Source organism: Gopherus flavomarginatus, chromosome 9 (assembly GCF_025201925.1).
Source record: "Gopherus flavomarginatus isolate rGopFla2 chromosome 9, rGopFla2.mat.asm, whole genome shotgun sequence".
Classification (NCBI taxonomy): Eukaryota; Metazoa; Chordata; order Testudines; family Testudinidae; genus Gopherus; species Gopherus flavomarginatus.
The window spans coordinates 91,756,988-91,775,179 of NC_066625.1; the positions used below are offsets into that span (position 1 = coordinate 91,756,988).

The window sequence follows — 18,192 nt, forward strand, 5'->3', positions numbered from 1 at the left end:
TCCCATCCCCCCCGGCAATGGACCCCTCCATCCCCACCTGGCCGCCCCCTCCCATCCCCTTGCCTGGCAATGGACCCCGCCCCTCCCATCCCGCCCACCCGGCAATGGACTCCCCCATCCCCTCGCCTGGCAATGGACTCCGCCTCCTCCCATCCTCCCCCAGCAATGGACCCCTCCGTCCCCTCACCTGGCAATGGACCCCACCCCTCCCATATCCCCCCAGCAATGGACCACCCCATCCCCTTGCCTGGCAATGGACCCCCCCTATCCCTACCTGGCCGCCCCCTCCTATCCCCCTCCGGCAATGGACCCCGCCCCATCCCCGTTGCTAATACCCCACAGACTGAGCCCTGCCTGCCAGCCAGCAGAGTGGCCAGTCCATCCCGAAGACCCCCTACAGGGCCTGCTCTGTTACATCCCCATCCCCCTGGATGTTTGCTGCCCCACCCAGAGGGGCCAGCCTGGCCAGGCGAGGGGGACATGCAGCCCAGCTCCCCATGCAAGCCCCCATCTGGACGCTCCCCCCACCCCCTTGCACCAGGGTGCCAGGCAGGACAGAGCCTGGCACAGGCTGGCTGTGTACCTGGGGTAGGCACAGAGCCGGGGCCGCCATGCCTCAGGCATTCAGCAGCCCAGTCACCTGCCCATGGGCCTGCTGGGATCTCAGCGCCCAGCCTCTGCCAGTCCTCAACCCCCGCTGCAGCACCTGCTCCTGCACCGTCCAGCACTGAGCCGCTAGCGAGAAGCAGCAGGAGATTCCTAGCCTGCCCAGCCCAGAGAGGGGGAACCGGAGGGTGTGGGGGCCTCCCTCTCACTGCCTGAGGGGCGTGTGCGGGGACACACGTCTCTCCGGCCTGCCAGCCTTGCTCGGGCACCCTGGGGAGAGGACTTGCCGTGGGGCTGGGGGAGGAGGCCAGAGGCTGGTTGTCACCCTGTGGCAGCTTGGGCAACTCACCTGGCCAGGTTAAAGGCATCGTCAATGATCTGGGCTCGGTTTATCACCGGGATGGCCTGGAAAAGAGCAAAGACGATTACGCAGGGGGCAGGAGCAGACCGTGTGGGGGAGAGGAGCCATGGAACGGGCATCCCTGGCCTAGCTTGCGGCCCGGTCGTCCCACAGCAGGGGCCTGGTCCCCTGGGCTGAGAGTGCTGGTGCAGGGGCAGAGGCTGGGCTTTCAGGTACCTGGTGATCGGTGTCCAGCTGGGTCAGCAGCTTGTCCCAGTTGTCCTGGTCGTAGTTCACCCGGAAATACCCCGTCACGTTGATGTTGAGCAGGAGCCAGTTGTGGGTACCAGTCACTACGAATGATGGGTTGTTGGCTGAGAAAGGAAAAGGAAGCACGTTAGTGGGGCCCCTCCCTTCAAGTCTACAGCAGAGAGTCCCTGAGCCTAGATCCCTCCGGGGGCCACCCCCTAGAACCTCCCGGCGAGCCCCTCTGCGGGCCACCCCCTAGAACTCCCCAGTGAGCCCCTCTGTGGGCCACCCCCTAGAGCCCCCCAGTGAGCCCCTCCAGGGGCCTCCCCCTAGAACCCCCCAGTGAGCCCCTCTGGGGGCCTCCCCCTAGAACTCCCTGCTGCTCCCCTACAAAGACTCTCCCTGTGCTTACCTTCCTGGGCTGAAGAGGGGGTAGTGACACCCCCAGTAACTGCACTGAAATCTCCCCGGGGCACTGATCATGGCACTGCCATGGCAAATCTGGCAACTGCTAACCTGTGGCCCACTAGCACCATATCCTGCTCCAGCAGCAGCACCAGTGCCTGGGACACGGCCAGGGACCAGCACGTACCTGAGTTCTGGTTGAGCCAGTATATCTGTCCTGCCCCATCCTGCTGCCTCATCCAAGTGACAGGGACTATCCAGGTGTAGCTGCAGACGGACAGACAGACACTGGGGTCTTCTCCTGCCCTGCCTTACTCTGCTGGTTCTGCCCCTGGCAGAGTCCCAGCCTCCCAGTGCAAGGGATTCCCCCCCCGCGATCGCTGTGGACTCACCTGTATCACACCCTCACCCTCACTCCTCAAAGGGGCGACGCCCCACGGGGAGGGCCCTGCAAGGAGCACGGAGGAACGGGGCTGGCCTCAGGCTATTGGAGGCAGAAGGCCCATGGGACTCCAGGGGACCCAGTACCACAAGGTCTCTACCTGGGGTGCCGCAGTGCAGCCCTGGCCACGATCCCGCAGAGTGCCCCCTCCAAGAAGCACAGCCGTGGGGCTCTGTAGTGACAGGGGAGGGGCTCATGCCCCACCGTGCTTAGGACAGTCGGCCTCTCCAGCGTGGGACTTCGGGGGGCAGAAAGGGCCACTCGATCACTCACTTGAACGCTGAGGGCCGCTCGACAATGGATTCTGTGTCCAGTAAGAAGTGTTCCTGGCTAATGGAGCCAACTTTCGTGTCCACGGTCACCATGGGGAAGCCCATCTGCAGTGTCCAGCGATCCATGATGTCTTTGATGGTGCTGGGGAGCTGAATTTTGTCTTCAACCACTACCTGTGCAGGGGGCGGTAAGGGGCTATTGGCTTCTGTTCTCTGCAAATCGGCTCCGCAAAGGCTAGGCCAGGGAGTCTCGGCTCTGTCCCCACCCCTGCCCTTCAACAGGGCACCTTTTGGGGCAGAGAGAAGCGCCCAGAGCTGGGTGTTTGGGAAGGTTGGGTCAAACCCTCACAGCTGCTTCACGAGATGTGACAGGGACAGTCCTTCCCACTGCCTGTCTAGAGCTCTGGCAGAGTCACCGGCGGCGTCACACCAGCCTCCCCCAGCAACGAGGACTCTGGTCACTGGCTCGTGAAAGAACAGTATCTTACGGTCATCCCGGCTGGCCTCAGCAGGTTTCCCTGGCGCTGCTCACATGAGCCGGGCGCAAGGGCTGACAGGATTGGGCGCTCTCTGGGGCAGGGGCCATGCCATCCTCCGTGTTTGTGCAGCACAGACAAGACAAGACAAGCGCCAATCAGGCCCCTGCCAGGGAATGGCACCGATTCCTCTCCTGTGCCCAGCGGAGCCGTGCGCCAAGCCCGCCCATGTGCCTGCTGGGGCCCAGGCACGCAGCCAGCACTGTGCCCTGCGTGGGAGTGTGTCATGCAAATGGAGCCTATCTGCCAAAGGGGTGGAGGGAAGGTGGCTACGGGACCTTAATTTCAGTTTCATTGCAGCTGGGTGGGCCCCAGCGCCCCATCCCTGACAGTAACAGGCTTCTTACCCGAAGTGTCGTGCAACAGAAACCCCGCCCCAGCCCGTCATGCTCCTCCAGCTTCGTACCTTTTGCAGATGAGTCCACAGATCGTCATAGACCGTGTTTCCATAGCTGAAGGCGTGGAGGTAGGACTGTGAAAACACAGGGAAAGGGAAGGTTGGCCAGATGGGATTCACCCAAGAGTTCTGAAGGAACTCAAATGTGTAACTGCACGACTACTAACTGTCGTCCGTAACCTCTCATTTAAATCAGCTTCTGTACCAAATGACTGGAGGATAGTTAATGTGACACTAATTTTTAAGAAGGGCTCCAGATGTGATCCCGGCAATTACAGGCCGGTAAGCCTGACTTCAGTACTGGGCAAACTGGTTGAAACTATTGTAAAGAACAGAATTGTCAGACACATAGATAAACATAATTTGTTGGGGAAGAGTCAACATGGTTTTTGTAAAAGGAAATCATGCATCACTAATCTACTAGAATTCTTTGAGGGGGTCAATAAGCATGTGGACAAGGGGGATCCAGTGGATATAGTGTACTTAGATTTTCAGAAAGCCTTTGCCAAGGTCTCTCACCAAAGGGAAGTAAGCAGTCATGGGATAAGAGGAAAGGTTCTCTCATGGATCAATAACTTGTTAAAAGACAGAAAACAAAGGATAGGAATAAATGGTCAGTTTTCAGAATGGAGAGAGCTGAATAGTGGTGTCCCCCAGGGGTCTGTACTGGGCCCAGTCCTATTCAACAGATTCACTAGTGATCTGGAAAAAGAGGTGAACAGTGAGATCTTGGAGTCATTGTGGAGAGCTCCCTGAAACCATCCACTCAGTGTGCAGCAGCAGTCAAAAAAAGCGAACAACGTTGGGAATCATTAAGAAAGGGATAGATAGTAAGACAGAAAATATCATATTGTCTCTACATAAATCCATGGGACGCCCACATCATGAATACTGTGTGCAGATGTGGTCGCCCCATCTCAAAAAAGATATGTTGGAATTGGAAAAGGGTCAGAAAAGGGCAACAAAAATTATTAGGAGTGTGGAACGGCTGCCATATGAGAAGAGATTAATAAGACTGGAATTTTTCAGCTTGGAAAAGAGATGACTAAGGGGGGATATGATAGAGGTCTATAAAATCATGACTGGTGCAGAGATAGTAACTAAGGAAGTGTTATTTACTCCTCATAACACAAGAACTAGGAGCCACCAAATGAAATTAATAGGCAGCAGGTTTAGAAGAAACAGAAGGAAGTATTTCTTAACACAACGCACAGTCAGCCTGTGGAACTCCTTGCCAGAGGATGTTGTGAAGGCCAAGACTATAACAGGATTCAAAAAGAACTAGATAAATTCATGGAGGATAGATCCATCAACGGCTATTAGGCAGGATGGACAGAGATGGTGTCCATAGCCTCTGTTTGCCAAAAGCTGGGAATGGGCAACAGGGGATGGATCACTAGATGATTAGTTGTTCTGTTCATTCCCTCTGGCGCACCTGGCACTGGTCGCTATTGGCAGACAGGACACTGGGCTAGATGGACCTTTGGTCTGACCCAGTCTGGCCTTTCTTATGTTTTTATTTGCTCAGGATGAGATGGGGATCCCAGAGCCGGGTCTCAGCGGAGTACATCCTGCACCCCTGCTGCCAGGCGAAGGCAGAGGCATTGTATTGAGCAAAGCCCCAGACTTTCTGGGCACGGCTCTCAAAGGCAGAGGCCCATCTCCCAGCAGTAGAGCCCTCCCTGCTGCTCGCCCACACTCTTCCCGGCAAAGTGTTTGGACGGGCGTGGGCTCCGCAGGACCATGCCTCCGGGCACTGCACTGAAACAGTGGGAGCGAGCGTGCAGGCTGGAACCTTCCCCAGGCATGGCCACCATGGGCATGACGGCTGCCATGTGGCCAATGCTCAATTGGACCAAGGACCTCCAAGCGAAAGCCTTCTACTTGTCTGAATTGCCAGGCTTTGCAGCCAGCGGCTGCCCCAGCCCTGCAGCCTCTGCACTGGCACACAGCGGGCATGTAACTCACGCTGAGCAGGGCATTGCATGTGCAAAGGGGGCACTCCCCCAGCACCATCCTTTGCCCTCAGGCACTACCCACTCCTCTGCCCCTCCTCTGTAGCACCGCCTCCTGCAGACTGGCCGTGGGTCCGGTGAGCGCTGCCAGAGTGTGGGGAGGCTTGGCAGGTTCCCCCTCCAGCAGAGCGCCCTCCCAAGGAAGCCCAGGCTGACGCCTGCCTCGGAGCAGGGGCCATGCAGGACGCGTCCGGCTGAGCCCTCTGCTCGGCACGCAGCCCCACCAGGGCCTGACCTGCAGCCCCTTCTTGAAGCTGTCCTCGGTGAGGAACTCCGAGAGCATCCGCAGCACCGACGCCCCCTGCGGGAAGATCAGAGAGAGGTGCTGAGCGAGGGTCCGAGCAGCTTCCCAGGAGGGGCTGCTCCAAACCCCGGGCCCTGGGCAGTGCTCACCTTGCTGTAGGCGATGGCGTCGAAGACCTCGCTGATCTGCGCCGGTGTGTTGATCTCGCTCTCTAGGAAGGAGAGCGGGTGCGAGGAGGCCAGCGCGTCGACCTTCATCACTCTGTACATCTCACTCTGCACTATCAGGTCTTTCTGCAAAGGCACAAGGTTACAGCCTGCCCGAGGAGGTGCCAGCCCTCAGCATCCTTCGCGGGCGTGTGGGGACTGCAGCCAGCCCGGACACGGTGCCGTCTCTTCCCTTCCCAAGGACGGGCCTGCGGAGGGGGGCTCCTTCCTCCCCGCCCAGCAGCACCAGGAGCTGAGAGTGGGCCCTGCCCCAGCAAGCAGCGCTCACTCACTGCTGCTGGCAGCTCCACACTGCCCCTCTGGAGGGACGACAGAGACCCCCTGGCCTCCATCCCCCGGTCCCAGTGCCAGGAAAGGCTGCTGCCAGCCAGAGAGCAGGGCCCCCTCCCCGAGAGCATGCAGCTCCTTCCTGCAAGGCTGCAGTGATCCTGCTTGGGCTGAAGCCTGCCACCTTGCTGAGCCTGTGTGGGTGACAAGGGAAGGCCAGTTCCCACGTGCCTCCGGCTGCTGCAGCCCGCTGGGTAGCGCCACCCCTCCTGGGGCTACTCACAATGTGCCAGGAAGGCTCAGCTGAGTCCGCCCCCAGGTACTCCACGTAGGAGGCAAAGCCCTCGTTCAGCCACAGGTCGTTCCACCAGCGCAGGGTCACCAGGTTCCCAAACCACTGAGAAGAGAGTGAAACGGGGAGGGTCAGCCAGGGAGCCCCGGGACAGATCCCCCCTGACACACACAGCCAGGAAGCTCCCATGCCCAGGAAGCCCCAGGAGAGAGCCACCCCCGACACAAAGCCAGGGAGCCTCCATGCCCAGGGAGCCCCAGGAGAGAGCCTCCCTCACCCCCGACACACAGCCAGGGAGCCCCCACGCCCAGGGAGCCCTGGGACAGAGCCACACACACAGACAGCCTGGGATCCCCCAAGCCCAGGGAGCCCCAGGAGAGAGCCTCCGCCAACCGACACACAGCCAGGGAGCCCCCACGCCCAGGGAACCCTGGGACAGAGCCACACACACAGACAGCCTGGGATCCCCCAAGCCCAGGGAGCCCCAGGAGAGAGCCTCCGCCCCCCGACACACAGCCAGGGAGCCCCAAGCCCAGGGACAGAGCCCCCCAGACACACACAGCCAGGGAGCCCCCAAGCCCAGGGACAGAGCCCCCCCAACACACACAGCCAGGGAGCCCAGGGAACCCCGGACTAGTTTCAGCCCTTCAGCCTCTCTACATCCAGCTGAGGGTAGGCAGGGAGGCAGAGGGGGGATACACTGGGTACCTGGTGGGCAAGCTCATGAGCGATCACCGTCACCACCCTCTCCTTGTTGCCAATGGAGGAGAAGAGAGGGTCATAGAGCAGCGAGTTCTCCCGATACGTCACCAGCCCCCAGTTCTCCATGGCACCTGCGTTGAAGTCTGGAAGGGCAACCTGGTCTGGGAGAGGGACAGGCCTCGTTAGCAGGGTTGCACCCCCCCCCCAGGAAAGCATGAAACCCCCCTGCCCCCATGGGACAGCCCAGAACCCCCCCAACCCCATGAGAGAGCACAGAACCCCCGACCCCAGGGGAGAGCACGGAACCCCACACCCCCATGAGAGAGCACAGAACCCCCGACCCCATGAGAGAGCACAGAACCCCCGACCCCATGGGAGAGCACGGAACCCACCCCCACCCCCATGGGAGAGCTCTGAACCCCCTGACCCCATGGGAGAGCACAGAATCCCACATCCCCATGGGAGAGCACAGAACCCCCGACCTCATGGGAGAGCACGGAACTCCCCCCCCCCCAGCCCCATGGGACAGCACAGAACCCCCCCAGCCCCATGGGTGAGCACAGAATCCCCCCATACCCCAATGGGAGAGCACAGAATCCCCCCATACCCCATGGGAAAGCACAGAACCCCCCCAGCCCCATGGGACAGCACAGAACCCCCGACCCATGGGAGACCACAGGACCCCCGGTTCACGCCAAGGTCCCCATGCCTCACTGAACATGGACAAATAACATCACTGGGATCGGTTACAACAGGCAGGAGAGTGATAAGGACGTGCGCAGTGTTCAGGGAATGCTGGTGAGTGGCTGCAGCACTAACTCTCACTTCTAGCAGCTGGCTCCGATGTCGTCAGACAATAGTTGAGTGGGTGCATTGTGAGCCCCTGCGACTGTGTAAATCACCAGACAGGAGAGACTAACCAGTGGGAAGGGCTGACCCCCAACAGCGAGGGTCACATCCTGCCCAGCAGGGACGGGCTGTTGACACCAGACAGACTATTGTGGGATGATAAAGAGGACAACAGCCGTGTGTTGTTCTGCTCTCCCCTCGCCCCCTGTGAAGACGAGTCATGCAAGTGGATTCCTCCCATTAGCTGACTGCCCAGTTCAGGGCATGTGGTAGGAGGGTTAAAAAACCATAACAAGAAGGAACTGGATCGCTGCACTGCTTGGACTCTGGGGGCAAGGTTTCTAGCCATAAGCAGGGGATCCCCAGCTACTTAGCAGGGGTCAGCCCGAAAGGACAAATACAGCTTGTGGATTATAGAAGCTGCTATTTACCTTTTGAATTTAAGATTATAACTCATTGGTGTATCTATGTTTACTTGCTTTAACCTTGAAAATAACTCTCTGGTTTCCTTTTCCTATTACTAAACCTAGAGATCGCCAGTCCTATAATAAGCTACAAGTGCCGGTTTTGGTGCGAGATCGGAGGTGCAACTGCCCTGGGGTAAGTGACTGGTCCTCTGGGACTGGGAGCAGCCTGAACATTGCTGGGATCCTTGGCAGAAGGGCCCATCTGTCCCAGCAGCAGGCTCACCTGGGTGGAGAGGAGGAGCGGAGCACCCAAGGGGCCTGTCCGTGGCTCCATGGTCAGGCTGTCACAGTGCCAGAGGGGTTCACACTAGATAACTGGCTGGTGCAATCTAGGTAGAGAACTCCCCACCAGTCTGGGGTTTGTGCCCTGGTTCCTACCAGCCTGTCCTGAGGTTGGTACCCACGCTTGGAGTCCCTGCAGGCAGCTTGGCAGGATTCACATACCGGAGGTCAATTAAGCTCATGGATCAGAACCCCAGCGCTGTTAAAATTTAAACTCAACAGTGAGCGTTTTAAAGGTTAAAGAACAGACACGATGAGTGAGCCGCAGTCTCTGCTGGTCTTGTGAGAAAAGCCCCTGGTCAGCCAAGTCTGCAGAGGGGCAAATCCGACCCAAAGAAAGCCCCAGTTCCAGAGCTGAGAGCTTTGCTCCTGATCTGGTGCCCGGGGGAGGAGAAGACCCACATGCCACAGAGGAACCTCAGCAGTGGAACTGGCCGGATTGCAGCACCTGGGTGCCCAGGGAGACAGCGACCCCCAGAGACTGCTGGTGGAACTGCAGATCAGAGACCAAGCAGCCCAGGCAGCTGAGAAAGCCACCAAAGACACACGGAACAAACAGCAGCAGTTAAAGCAAATGAAGAAGATGAGCAGACGGCGCACAGGAGGCTGATAGAAGCTCGTCCTCGTCCAGGGAGTGCCCCCGCCATGACACAAGGGTGGGGGCGCAAGCCTGCCCAACTGCTACCCAGACAGATGCATAAGAGGGTTCCTGGCAGCCTTTGGGAGACTACATGGGATGCGCAATATTCCAGCAGAGAAACAGCCGCCTCTCCTGTGAACCAGAGGAACTGGGGAATCCAGACGAGCCTTTAATCAGCTGAGGCGGTCGATGTACGCATACAGCAATGCAAAGCACATGTACTGAACAGGTGTAAGATTTCCCAAGCCCCATCGATTGAAGCTTGGCCAGCAAGACTGGTGAGAGCATGTGGTGAGAAAACCCTGGCTTTGAATGTCACCTACTTTGTTGACTTAGTCCTTAGCTGTGCTTTCTCTTTATTTTTCTTCTAACAGTTCTGACTTGTCTGGTTCATTGCTTGGATTCACTTAAAATTACCCTCTGTAGATAATAAACCTGTTTTAGTGATTTAACTAATCCAGTGTGTTTGAACTGAAGGGTTTGGCAAACTCCATTTGGGATACAGGATTTGCTAGGTTTGCCAATTTGGGTTGGACGGATTCCTGGAAATTTCATCACATGACCTAATTTTGAATTAAAGATTCATCTTTAATTCCTGGAAGCTCCAGAACAAGTCTGGGATTTGGCAGCTCTAGGATTTGTGCCTTGTCCTTTCTAGTAATAAAAAGACAGACTCTGTCTAGCTTCACTTTCCAGGAGGGGCTGGGCAGTCCGGCGCACACCTCTCGGGGAGGAAATCCAGGACGGGGGGTGTGTTGGGTCACCCTGCAGTACAAACCCGGCTTTGCGATGTGCAGGGCTCGATTCAAAAGAGCTGCCACCGAAGTGCCGCCGAGGACAGCAGCAGCGACTGAGCCGCTGGCAAAGTTAATGGCGGCAATTCAGTGGCAGCTCAATCGGTTGCCGCTGTTTCCGGCAGCACTTCGGCGAAGGGTGCGGGGCCTCTCTTCTGGACACTGTGGGGCCCGATTCCCGGGAATCGGGGGAATTGCCCTAAAGCCGGCCCTGCATGTGAGGAGTGACTTGCACTGGAGGCTGTTTGTCAGCGGCCCAGGACTGGACGCTACAGCAGCAAAGCAGTGGACAGGGCACCCCAGCTTAGAGAGCAGGGCAGACAGCTACTCACTAGTCAGCACTGTAGCCTGGGTATGTCACAGAGGGGTTTGGAGGCACCATTGCTTTGCTCTTAACTTCAGGGAGACCCCAAAGGCCATTATGGAGGCTCAACAGGCTGCTCCTTCCCCAGGCAAGGAGAGGAATGTGGCTCACAGTCACACTCCAGCCAGGAAGGAAAGGGTCACTTTTTCCTAGGGGGTGGTTTGTTGTCCAGGGAAGCTCCCACAAGGGAGAAGAGGAGCTTTGGTGAGGTTTGCAGACAGGTGTCTGTGCCTGAGAAGCACAGGGCAGAGGTGCTTCAGGTGGGTCACGACTGTCCCTTTGCCGAACACTCAGGAGTGGAGAGAGCCTGTGAGAGGCTCTGACAGAATTGCTATTGGCCTCACATGTGTGAGGCAGTAAAAAATGACTGTAAGAGTCGTGTCTTACATCGGAAGTGTCAGAGGTTAAAGGGACCCTGCGCGGCACCTTCGCAGCCATTGCCCATCATTAAGGAGGTGTTGCCAGAGTGTCTGCAGACATTGTGGGACCCCTACCCAGACCTTCCAGAAATTGGAAGACGTATCTACTGGTTGTGGTGGATTCTGCCACCAGGATGTGATGCAGTAGGGACTGTCTGTGTGGGGGATAGGAGAGCCGGGGATTACTTTAGATGAGGGACAGGACCTAAGCCTGTAACCTGAGCCAGGTAGGAGGGGAGGGGGTCAGCACCTTGGCCCGGGAAGCTGGACAAAAGGAAGGAGTCAGCTGGAAGGAGTTAGTTCAGTTTCTGTTTTACTGGCTGGCTGAGAGTCACTGTGAGTCCCAGGAAGAGGGGTGCAGGGCTGGACTCCCCCATACTCCATGACACAGGCACTCAGAAGCCACAGCTTCGTCTATCACAGAAGCTGAAACCGTGGCTACTGCCCTAATCACCATTTTAGCAAAGCAGATTTTCCCAGGGAAATCTTGTCAGACCATGGTGCAAATTTCATGTCTGTAGTTTTCAGAAAGTGATGGGAGCTGTGTGGAGTGAGACATATAAAGGCTGCCCCCTGCCCCCCCCCCATCATCCAGAGACCGATGGGCTGGTAGAAAGATTCAGTGGGACATTGCTGTCTATGCTGAGGATGTGTCTTACCTAGCAGGAGAATGGCTGGGATGTGTTGCTCCCTTATTTGCTATTCACATACAGGAATCTACAGGGCTTGCCCTCTTCGCTCTTCTTTATGGGAGACAAATGAGGGGACCCCTAGATTTGATTCGAGACTCTTTGGAGGGCGGGACTGGGGAGGCAGGACAGCCTAGGGGGAGTCTATCACTCCTTTTAAAGAGAACCGAAAGTCTATGCTGGACATCGTGCCTCAGCGCCTTGACAAGAGTCAGGTGTCCCAGACAGCTCAGTATGACGGGCGTGGTGGAGGAAGGTCTTGTCATATAGGTGACGTGGGGCTAGTGTTGATCCCAGTGAGGAAGAACATGGTGCAAGGTTGTTGGGAGGACTCTTTTGAGGTGACAGAGAGCATGAACAAGGTCACTTACGATGCAGTGACGCTCTATGGCAGGGGAGCTGTGCAAACAGCGCAGGGCAATAGATTGAGAGCTTCCTACGACAGAGAGATGGGGGTGAATACGATTTGCTGTGCTGATGAAGGACCATTTACTGCTCCTTTAATTGATCTGGCCAGGGAGAGGAAGGAAGAGATGCCTCTAGAAAGCACGGCTATCTGGGAGGGTTTGGATGTTGGCCCTCTTGAAAGACCACAGGCAGGTACTTTCCAACCTGCCAGGTTCAGCTAACAAAAACAGGCATTCCTGGCAGAGCATGCCCTGCTACAGGAGAAATGCAGCCAGATTCAGGACGAGATGGAGAGCAGGCTAGGGATGGGGTGATTAATAAGTTGAAAAGCCCAGGAGCATCTCCTGTTATAGTGGTACCCAAGAGAGATAAAACCATAAGATTTAATCTGGGCTTTAGAAGGGTAAATGCCATCACTCAACCTGACCCTTACCCCACACCCTGGACAAGGGGCGAACTGAATCCACTGGGGTGGGTGCAAAATCCATAACTACTCTAGATTTGACTCAAGGATACTGGCAAATTCCTGCAGCTGCTGCTATCCAGGAAAAGTCACTGTTCACAGGGGAGTCTGGCCTCTCTAAAGTTATACCTTTTGGGCTCCCGTTCTGAGGCCCATCACTGAGGTGCTGCAGGGCTTACAGACCTTTACCAAGGCCTGAGGAGATGCCTTGGCTATTTTGAGGGACTCTTGGCAAGACCACCTGAGCCATGTGGAATTGTACTGCAGAGGCTTGGAGAAGCCAGCCTTACTGTCAAGGTGTCCCAATGCAAGGTGGGGCCCTCTAAGGCCTGGTCTACACTGGGGGGATCGATCTAAGTTATGCAGTTTCAGCTACATGAATAATGCAGCGAGTCAACTGCTGCCGCTCCCCCGTCCACTCCGCCAGCGCCTCTCATGGCGCTGCAGTACAGGAGTCGACGGGAGAGCACTCGGGGATCGGTTTATCGCTGGATCGGAGGGTAGTGTAGACATCCCTTAGGTAACTTACTGGGAACACAGGTTGGGCAGTGGGTTTGTTCAGCCCGATCCCAGTGAGAATTGGCCAGCCCTCCGAACCAAGCAGCAGGGCCAATCGTTGATCAGTCTGGCCAGCTATCACTGGGGCTTTGCAAAGGTGATTTGTGGCCCCCATAACAGACCATACCAAAAAGGGGCAGCCAGACTGACTGCTATGGCCCAGGCCTGGGAGAAAGGCTTAAAGGATATAAAAGAGACTTTGTCTAAAGAGTCGGTTTTGCCAGCCATGATTTCAGCTGTGCCCTGACGTCTAACACTGAGCTGGGCACATGCTAATGCAGGCTGGGCCGGGGGACAAGGGGCCCCATTATCTTCCTGGGTAAATAACTGACCCCACTGAACAGGACTGTGCTGGCAGTGAGAAGAAATGCTAGGCCATTGTTTGGGCTATTCAACAACTTAAGCCTTATCTGTTTAAGAGAAGATTTAAGGTTTTAACAGGCCACTCTCTGCTGATATGGGGGCGGTGGGCAAAGGGACCAATTCCAGACTATTACGCTGGAGCCTAGCTCTGCAGGAGTAGGAGCTGAAAAAATCCTGATGCCTTGTAAAGAAAAGGGAGACCCTGAGTCTTAGTCAGGAGTGCCAGAGACACCCCTTCTGACCACATCTGGGCATTGGGAGAGTGATACTGGCAGCCTGGGTGCCAGATGTGACGAAGTGGGGGGGGGGTTTCTTGGGGTTTTCTGTGTTTTCCTGTGGGTTGCATGCAGAGGGGGTGGGACTCAGTGTCCCCGGGTGTTACTGGTTTAACAAGGTAAGGGGAGAGGAGTTTGTTGTTACAGAGACCGGAGAGGGACTCGGGACCCCGGCTGATGGCCTGGAGGATGGAGACCCCTGTGACTGGTGACCTAGTGACCCAGAGACCCGGCTCAGGAGACATAGCTGGTTCTGGCCAGTGGGAGGACAATGCGCAGCAGAGATAGGACCCCGGTGACCTGACCAGCTGGTTCCAGCCGAGGGACCAGAGGAGGCTGAGAGAAGAGGAGACCCAGGCCTTCCTGTTTACGACCATTTCCCTGGAGAGAAGACAATGGACAGAGGGGGCTTGGGGCCAGGGATATCGGAGGCCCAGCTGGGAAGCTGTGGGGCTCGGGGCTGGTGAGGGGAAGCAGGCAGAGCCCACTTGGCTGCAGGGGAGACTGGGATGTGCTGTTATTGAGAGAGGCCAGGCCGGAGGGGGCCCACAGCGAGAAACAAGTGTGCTAAGGCTCAGAGAGGTGCGGCTCCAGGAGGTGGAGGGACCTGACCCCGAGAGAGAGTGGACCCCCGAGAAGGGCTGTCTCACTGAAAGGGGCACCCCCCACGGACCGCACAGGGCCAAGAGTGGGCACGATCTGTGAGTCCGTGACACCAGCTCATGCCAGGGTGCCCATGTCTCAGCTGCACGCTGACAGATACCAAGCTGGGATCAGTCTGGCTCAGCTGTGGGGGGGATGTAAAACAGGCATTAGAATGATGAGAATGTGTTTAGTGTTTAGACTTTCTGGAATGCTTGTGAGCAGCTGCCACACTGATTGCACTTACAGCCTCTGACCCCACACAGCACCGGGATGTCTGAGCGTTTGCATCCTGAGCTGTCACTGTGCAAATGACCAGCCAGGAGAGATGCATTCTACGCATCCGATGAAGTGAGCTGTAGCCCACGAAAGCTTATGCTGAAATAAATTTGTTAGTCTCTAAGGCCTGGTCTACACTAGGGGGCCGGGTCGATGTAAGATACACAACTTCAGCTACAGGAATAGCACAGCTGAAGTCGAAGTATCTTATTCCAACTTACCTCCCGTCCTCATGGCGTGGGATCGACGTCCGCAGCTCCCCATCGACTCTGCTACTGCTGCTCGCTCTGGTGGAGTTCCAGAGTCGATGGGCGCGCGTTTGGGGATCAATATATCGCGTCTAGATGAGATGCGATATATCGATCCCTGAGAAACCGATCGCTACCCGCCAAGCCAGCGGGTAGTGTAGACATACCCTAAGATGCCACAAGTACGCCTATTCTTTTTGCGGATACAGACTAACACGGCTGCTACTCTGAAACCAGCCAGGAGAGAGACATTAACTAGAGCAAAGGGCTGACTCCCTCACAGCAAGTGTCACATCCTCCCCAGCAGGGACAGGCCATTGACACCAGACCGAGGAGAGTGGAACATTAAAGAGGACAAAAGACTGTTGGTTACTGTCCCTCTTGTCCCCCCCGAAAACAAGGCATGCAAGTGGATTCCTCCCATCAGCTGAGTGCACAGCTCAGAGCACAAGAGAGAAGGGAAATAAACCCCCCAACAAGAAGGAACTGGATCTCTGCGCTGCTTGGACTCTGCTTTACATGGCATAAGCAAGGGTCCCTGGCTGCTCAGCCAGAGTTAGCCCTAAAGCACATCCAGAGCTTGCTGATTATAGAAGCTTCTATTCCCTTTTGAAACTTAAGATTGTACCTGACTGGTGTATCTATGTTTACCTGCTTTAACCTTCACAATAACTCTGGCTTCCTTTCCCTAGTAATATGTCGGTAGGGAGTTTATTATTGAATTGGCTTGAAGTGTTGTCTTTGGTGAGAGATCGGAGGTGCAACTGCCCTGAGGTAAGTGACTGGTCCTCTGGGACTGGAAGCAGCCTGAACATTGCTGGGATCCTTGGCAGAAGGGCCCATCTGTCCCAGCAGCAGGCTCACCTGGGTGGTGAGGAGGAGCGGAGCACCCAAGGGGCCTGTCCGTGGCTCCATGGTCAGGCTGTCACAGTGCCGGAGGGGTTCACACTAGATAACTGGCTGGTGCAATCTAGGTAGAGAACTCCCCACCAGTCTGGGGTTTGTGCCCTGGTTCCTACCAGCCTGTCCTGAGGTTGGTACCCACGCTTAGAGTCCCTGCAGGAAGCTTGGCACCTTCCCATCCCCACGGGGGAGCAGGGAACCCCCCATCCCCACGAGGGAGCAGGGAACCCCTCATCCCCACAGGAGAGCACAGAACACCGCCCTGCTCCCAGCACAGGACAGCCCAGCAGAACATGGCACACACATTCCCGTGTGCACAGCAGCTGGCTTTTCACCCTGGCACTCACCAGACTTGGGCAGTGGGTACGACGTGTTGTAATGGTTCTCAAAGAACTTGAGGATGGGCCCCGTGACGTTGAGTGCATAGTCCCCTTGCCCTGCTGCAATGGCCTGTGGCCGGCCCCAGATCCGGATCTGCAAGAGGAGACTCCAGGCTCAGTCCAGGCTCCCCTACCCCACAGCCAAGCCAGACCGCCCCTGCCCCATCCTGCTCCCTACCAGCACGTTGTCCTGCATGGCCTCCACTGCCTCGAACTGGCTGATGATGAAGGCCAGCAGATATGTGGACATCTTGGGGGTGGTCTGGAATTCAGTGACGTTCCAGGTGGTGCCATCGATGGTCTGCTGCATGGAGCCTGAAAGAAGAGCCACAGCTCCATCAGCGAGGCTCACGCTCCTCCATCCCCACCCAGAGCAGGGCGCAGTGCTCCCCTGGGAGCGCCTCCCTTCCCATAGCAGGCATGTAGCTCACCCCACAGCAGCCAGGCTCCTTCCAGCCCCTGAAGCAGGGCTGCAGTCCCCGGGCATGGCTGGGGAGTGGGCCCCTTGCGTGGCCCTCTCCTTGCCCGCACCGAGGATCTCTCCGGGCACTGGTCCCAGCCGCCAGCGTGGAGTCCCCCTAACACCAGTTTGGTTTCCTGCTTTGCTTCCCTCAAGCTTCTCCCCCCACACCCACATCCACCTTCACCCCTCCCTGCTGGGGACGAGTGCTCCGCCCCTCTGCCCCAACACGGCCACAGCAGGTGCAGGCAGCCGAGCTCGGAGCAGAACCACCTCAAGCCTGTGGTGAGCGGAGGGGCTCTCAGCAGGGCTGCCTGGCCACGTTGTGGGGCTGCGTGTGGGCATCAGGCTCAGGGGAGCCAGTGGGCAGCCCGGTGCTGAGCCCACATGAGAGTCCATCCCACTCTCTACTTTCCAGCCCCTTCCTCTTCTCTGCTAGCTGCTCCCCCCTGCCCCCGGGGCCCTGTATGCGCTCGGTGCTCGGCTCATCTCCCAGCAGCTCCATCTCGCCAGTGACCCCCTGGGTTCGAGGTGCAGACTCAACTCAGGCCCTGCTGGAGCCGTGGGGGGCCGAGGAAGCCCAGTGAGCACAGCCCGTGGGGAGGGGCAGGAGGCAGGGTGGAGGCTGCTGGCGCAGGGCACCCTGTTCCCAGAGCTGCCGAGGCCCCGGCTCACTCACTCTGCACAGGCATGTTGGACAGTGCCAGGTGGTTGGGGCTGTGGATCAGCGTGACGGTGAAGTTGGCCTTCATGGCAGGCTCGTCGAAGCAGGGGAAGGCTTTTCGCGCGTCAGGCGCCTGCATCTGCGTGGTGGCCACGACCCTGCAAGCAAAGGCAGCCCGCTCAGCCCTGCCACCCCCGGCAGCCATGGCCTGGGGGTCCCGCAGGCAGGCCCAGGACTCCCCAGACCTCCTGCTGCTGGTGCCCCAAGGGGACTGCTCACACCTGGGCTGGCTCAGATCCCCCGGGCCCCCTGAGCCCCCGGCAGGGTCTGTCTGCACAGCCGAGCCCCAGCCTGGAACCACACAGCATTGCGGGCCAGGGAGGGGCGATGGCAGAGCTGCAGGGGTGCAGCTGCAGACCCTGCCTGCCCTGCACTGGGCCTGGCCAGCACTGTTAGCCCTTGGCTGGCTGGGCATTAGCCACTCAGGGAGAGACAGCCCCCGGAGGAGGGGGAATGGGGGGGAGGAAGGACCCGGCCAGGAAGACTGGGCCCAGGGGGGAGGGAGAATATGGGGGAGGAAGGACCCGGCAGGCTGGGCTCAGGGGGAGATCGGGAATAGGAGGAAGGGTACAGACAGCAGGAGAGGCGACTGTACCCCAAATAACTCCCCCCAGTGACATTAGGGATGTGGTGGCGGGTCTGGGGCCCCAGCTGCCAGCTGCAGCTTGTAGGATTTCCAAATTTCACCTGGCTTTAGCCGGCACCAGCAGCTGCTGTCAGACTGGTGCACTCGGTCCGTAGGAGGGGTGCCCAGCCCCGAAGTATCTCGCAGCTCCCCTCCTGCACATGGTACAGGTCCGTGGCAGTGTATAGGGGGAAGCTGGACTTGGAGGGGGTGGGAACGCCCTGCCCCTCAGGCATTTACATTGATTCTGCCCCCACAGCTGCAGCCTGCAGAATCATCACAATGGGAAGGGAGAGACCCGCAGCCTGCAGCCAGTCCTGTGCCTAGGGAACCCTGGGCAGCTGGCACCCCCTGGGTGCTGCGGGT

General features: G+C 57.7%; 1 protein-coding gene across 2 annotated transcripts in view; it reads right to left on the reverse strand.

The window, feature by feature from the left end:
* The window catches only part of ANPEP (alanyl aminopeptidase, membrane), a 29,074-nt gene that overhangs the window by 4,597 nt on the left and 6,285 nt on the right, over nucleotides 1-18,192 (reverse strand). For both annotated transcript variants that reach the window (XM_050967332.1, XM_050967333.1), the window contains exons 3-14: nucleotides 17,157-17,299; nucleotides 16,196-16,332; nucleotides 15,985-16,111; nucleotides 7,001-7,155; nucleotides 6,284-6,397; nucleotides 5,656-5,799; nucleotides 5,498-5,563; nucleotides 3,257-3,322; nucleotides 2,316-2,488; nucleotides 1,788-1,867; nucleotides 1,184-1,320; nucleotides 956-1,011 (exon numbers count right to left, since the gene is read on the reverse strand). In XM_050967332.1, the coding sequence (XP_050823289.1) occupies nucleotides 956-1,011; nucleotides 1,184-1,320; nucleotides 1,788-1,867; nucleotides 2,316-2,488; nucleotides 3,257-3,322; nucleotides 5,498-5,563; nucleotides 5,656-5,799; nucleotides 6,284-6,397; nucleotides 7,001-7,155; nucleotides 15,985-16,111; nucleotides 16,196-16,332; nucleotides 17,157-17,299 (1,398 nt within the window). The remainder of the gene's footprint in view (nucleotides 1-955; nucleotides 1,012-1,183; nucleotides 1,321-1,787; nucleotides 1,868-2,315; nucleotides 2,489-3,256; nucleotides 3,323-5,497; nucleotides 5,564-5,655; nucleotides 5,800-6,283; nucleotides 6,398-7,000; nucleotides 7,156-15,984; nucleotides 16,112-16,195; nucleotides 16,333-17,156; nucleotides 17,300-18,192) is intronic.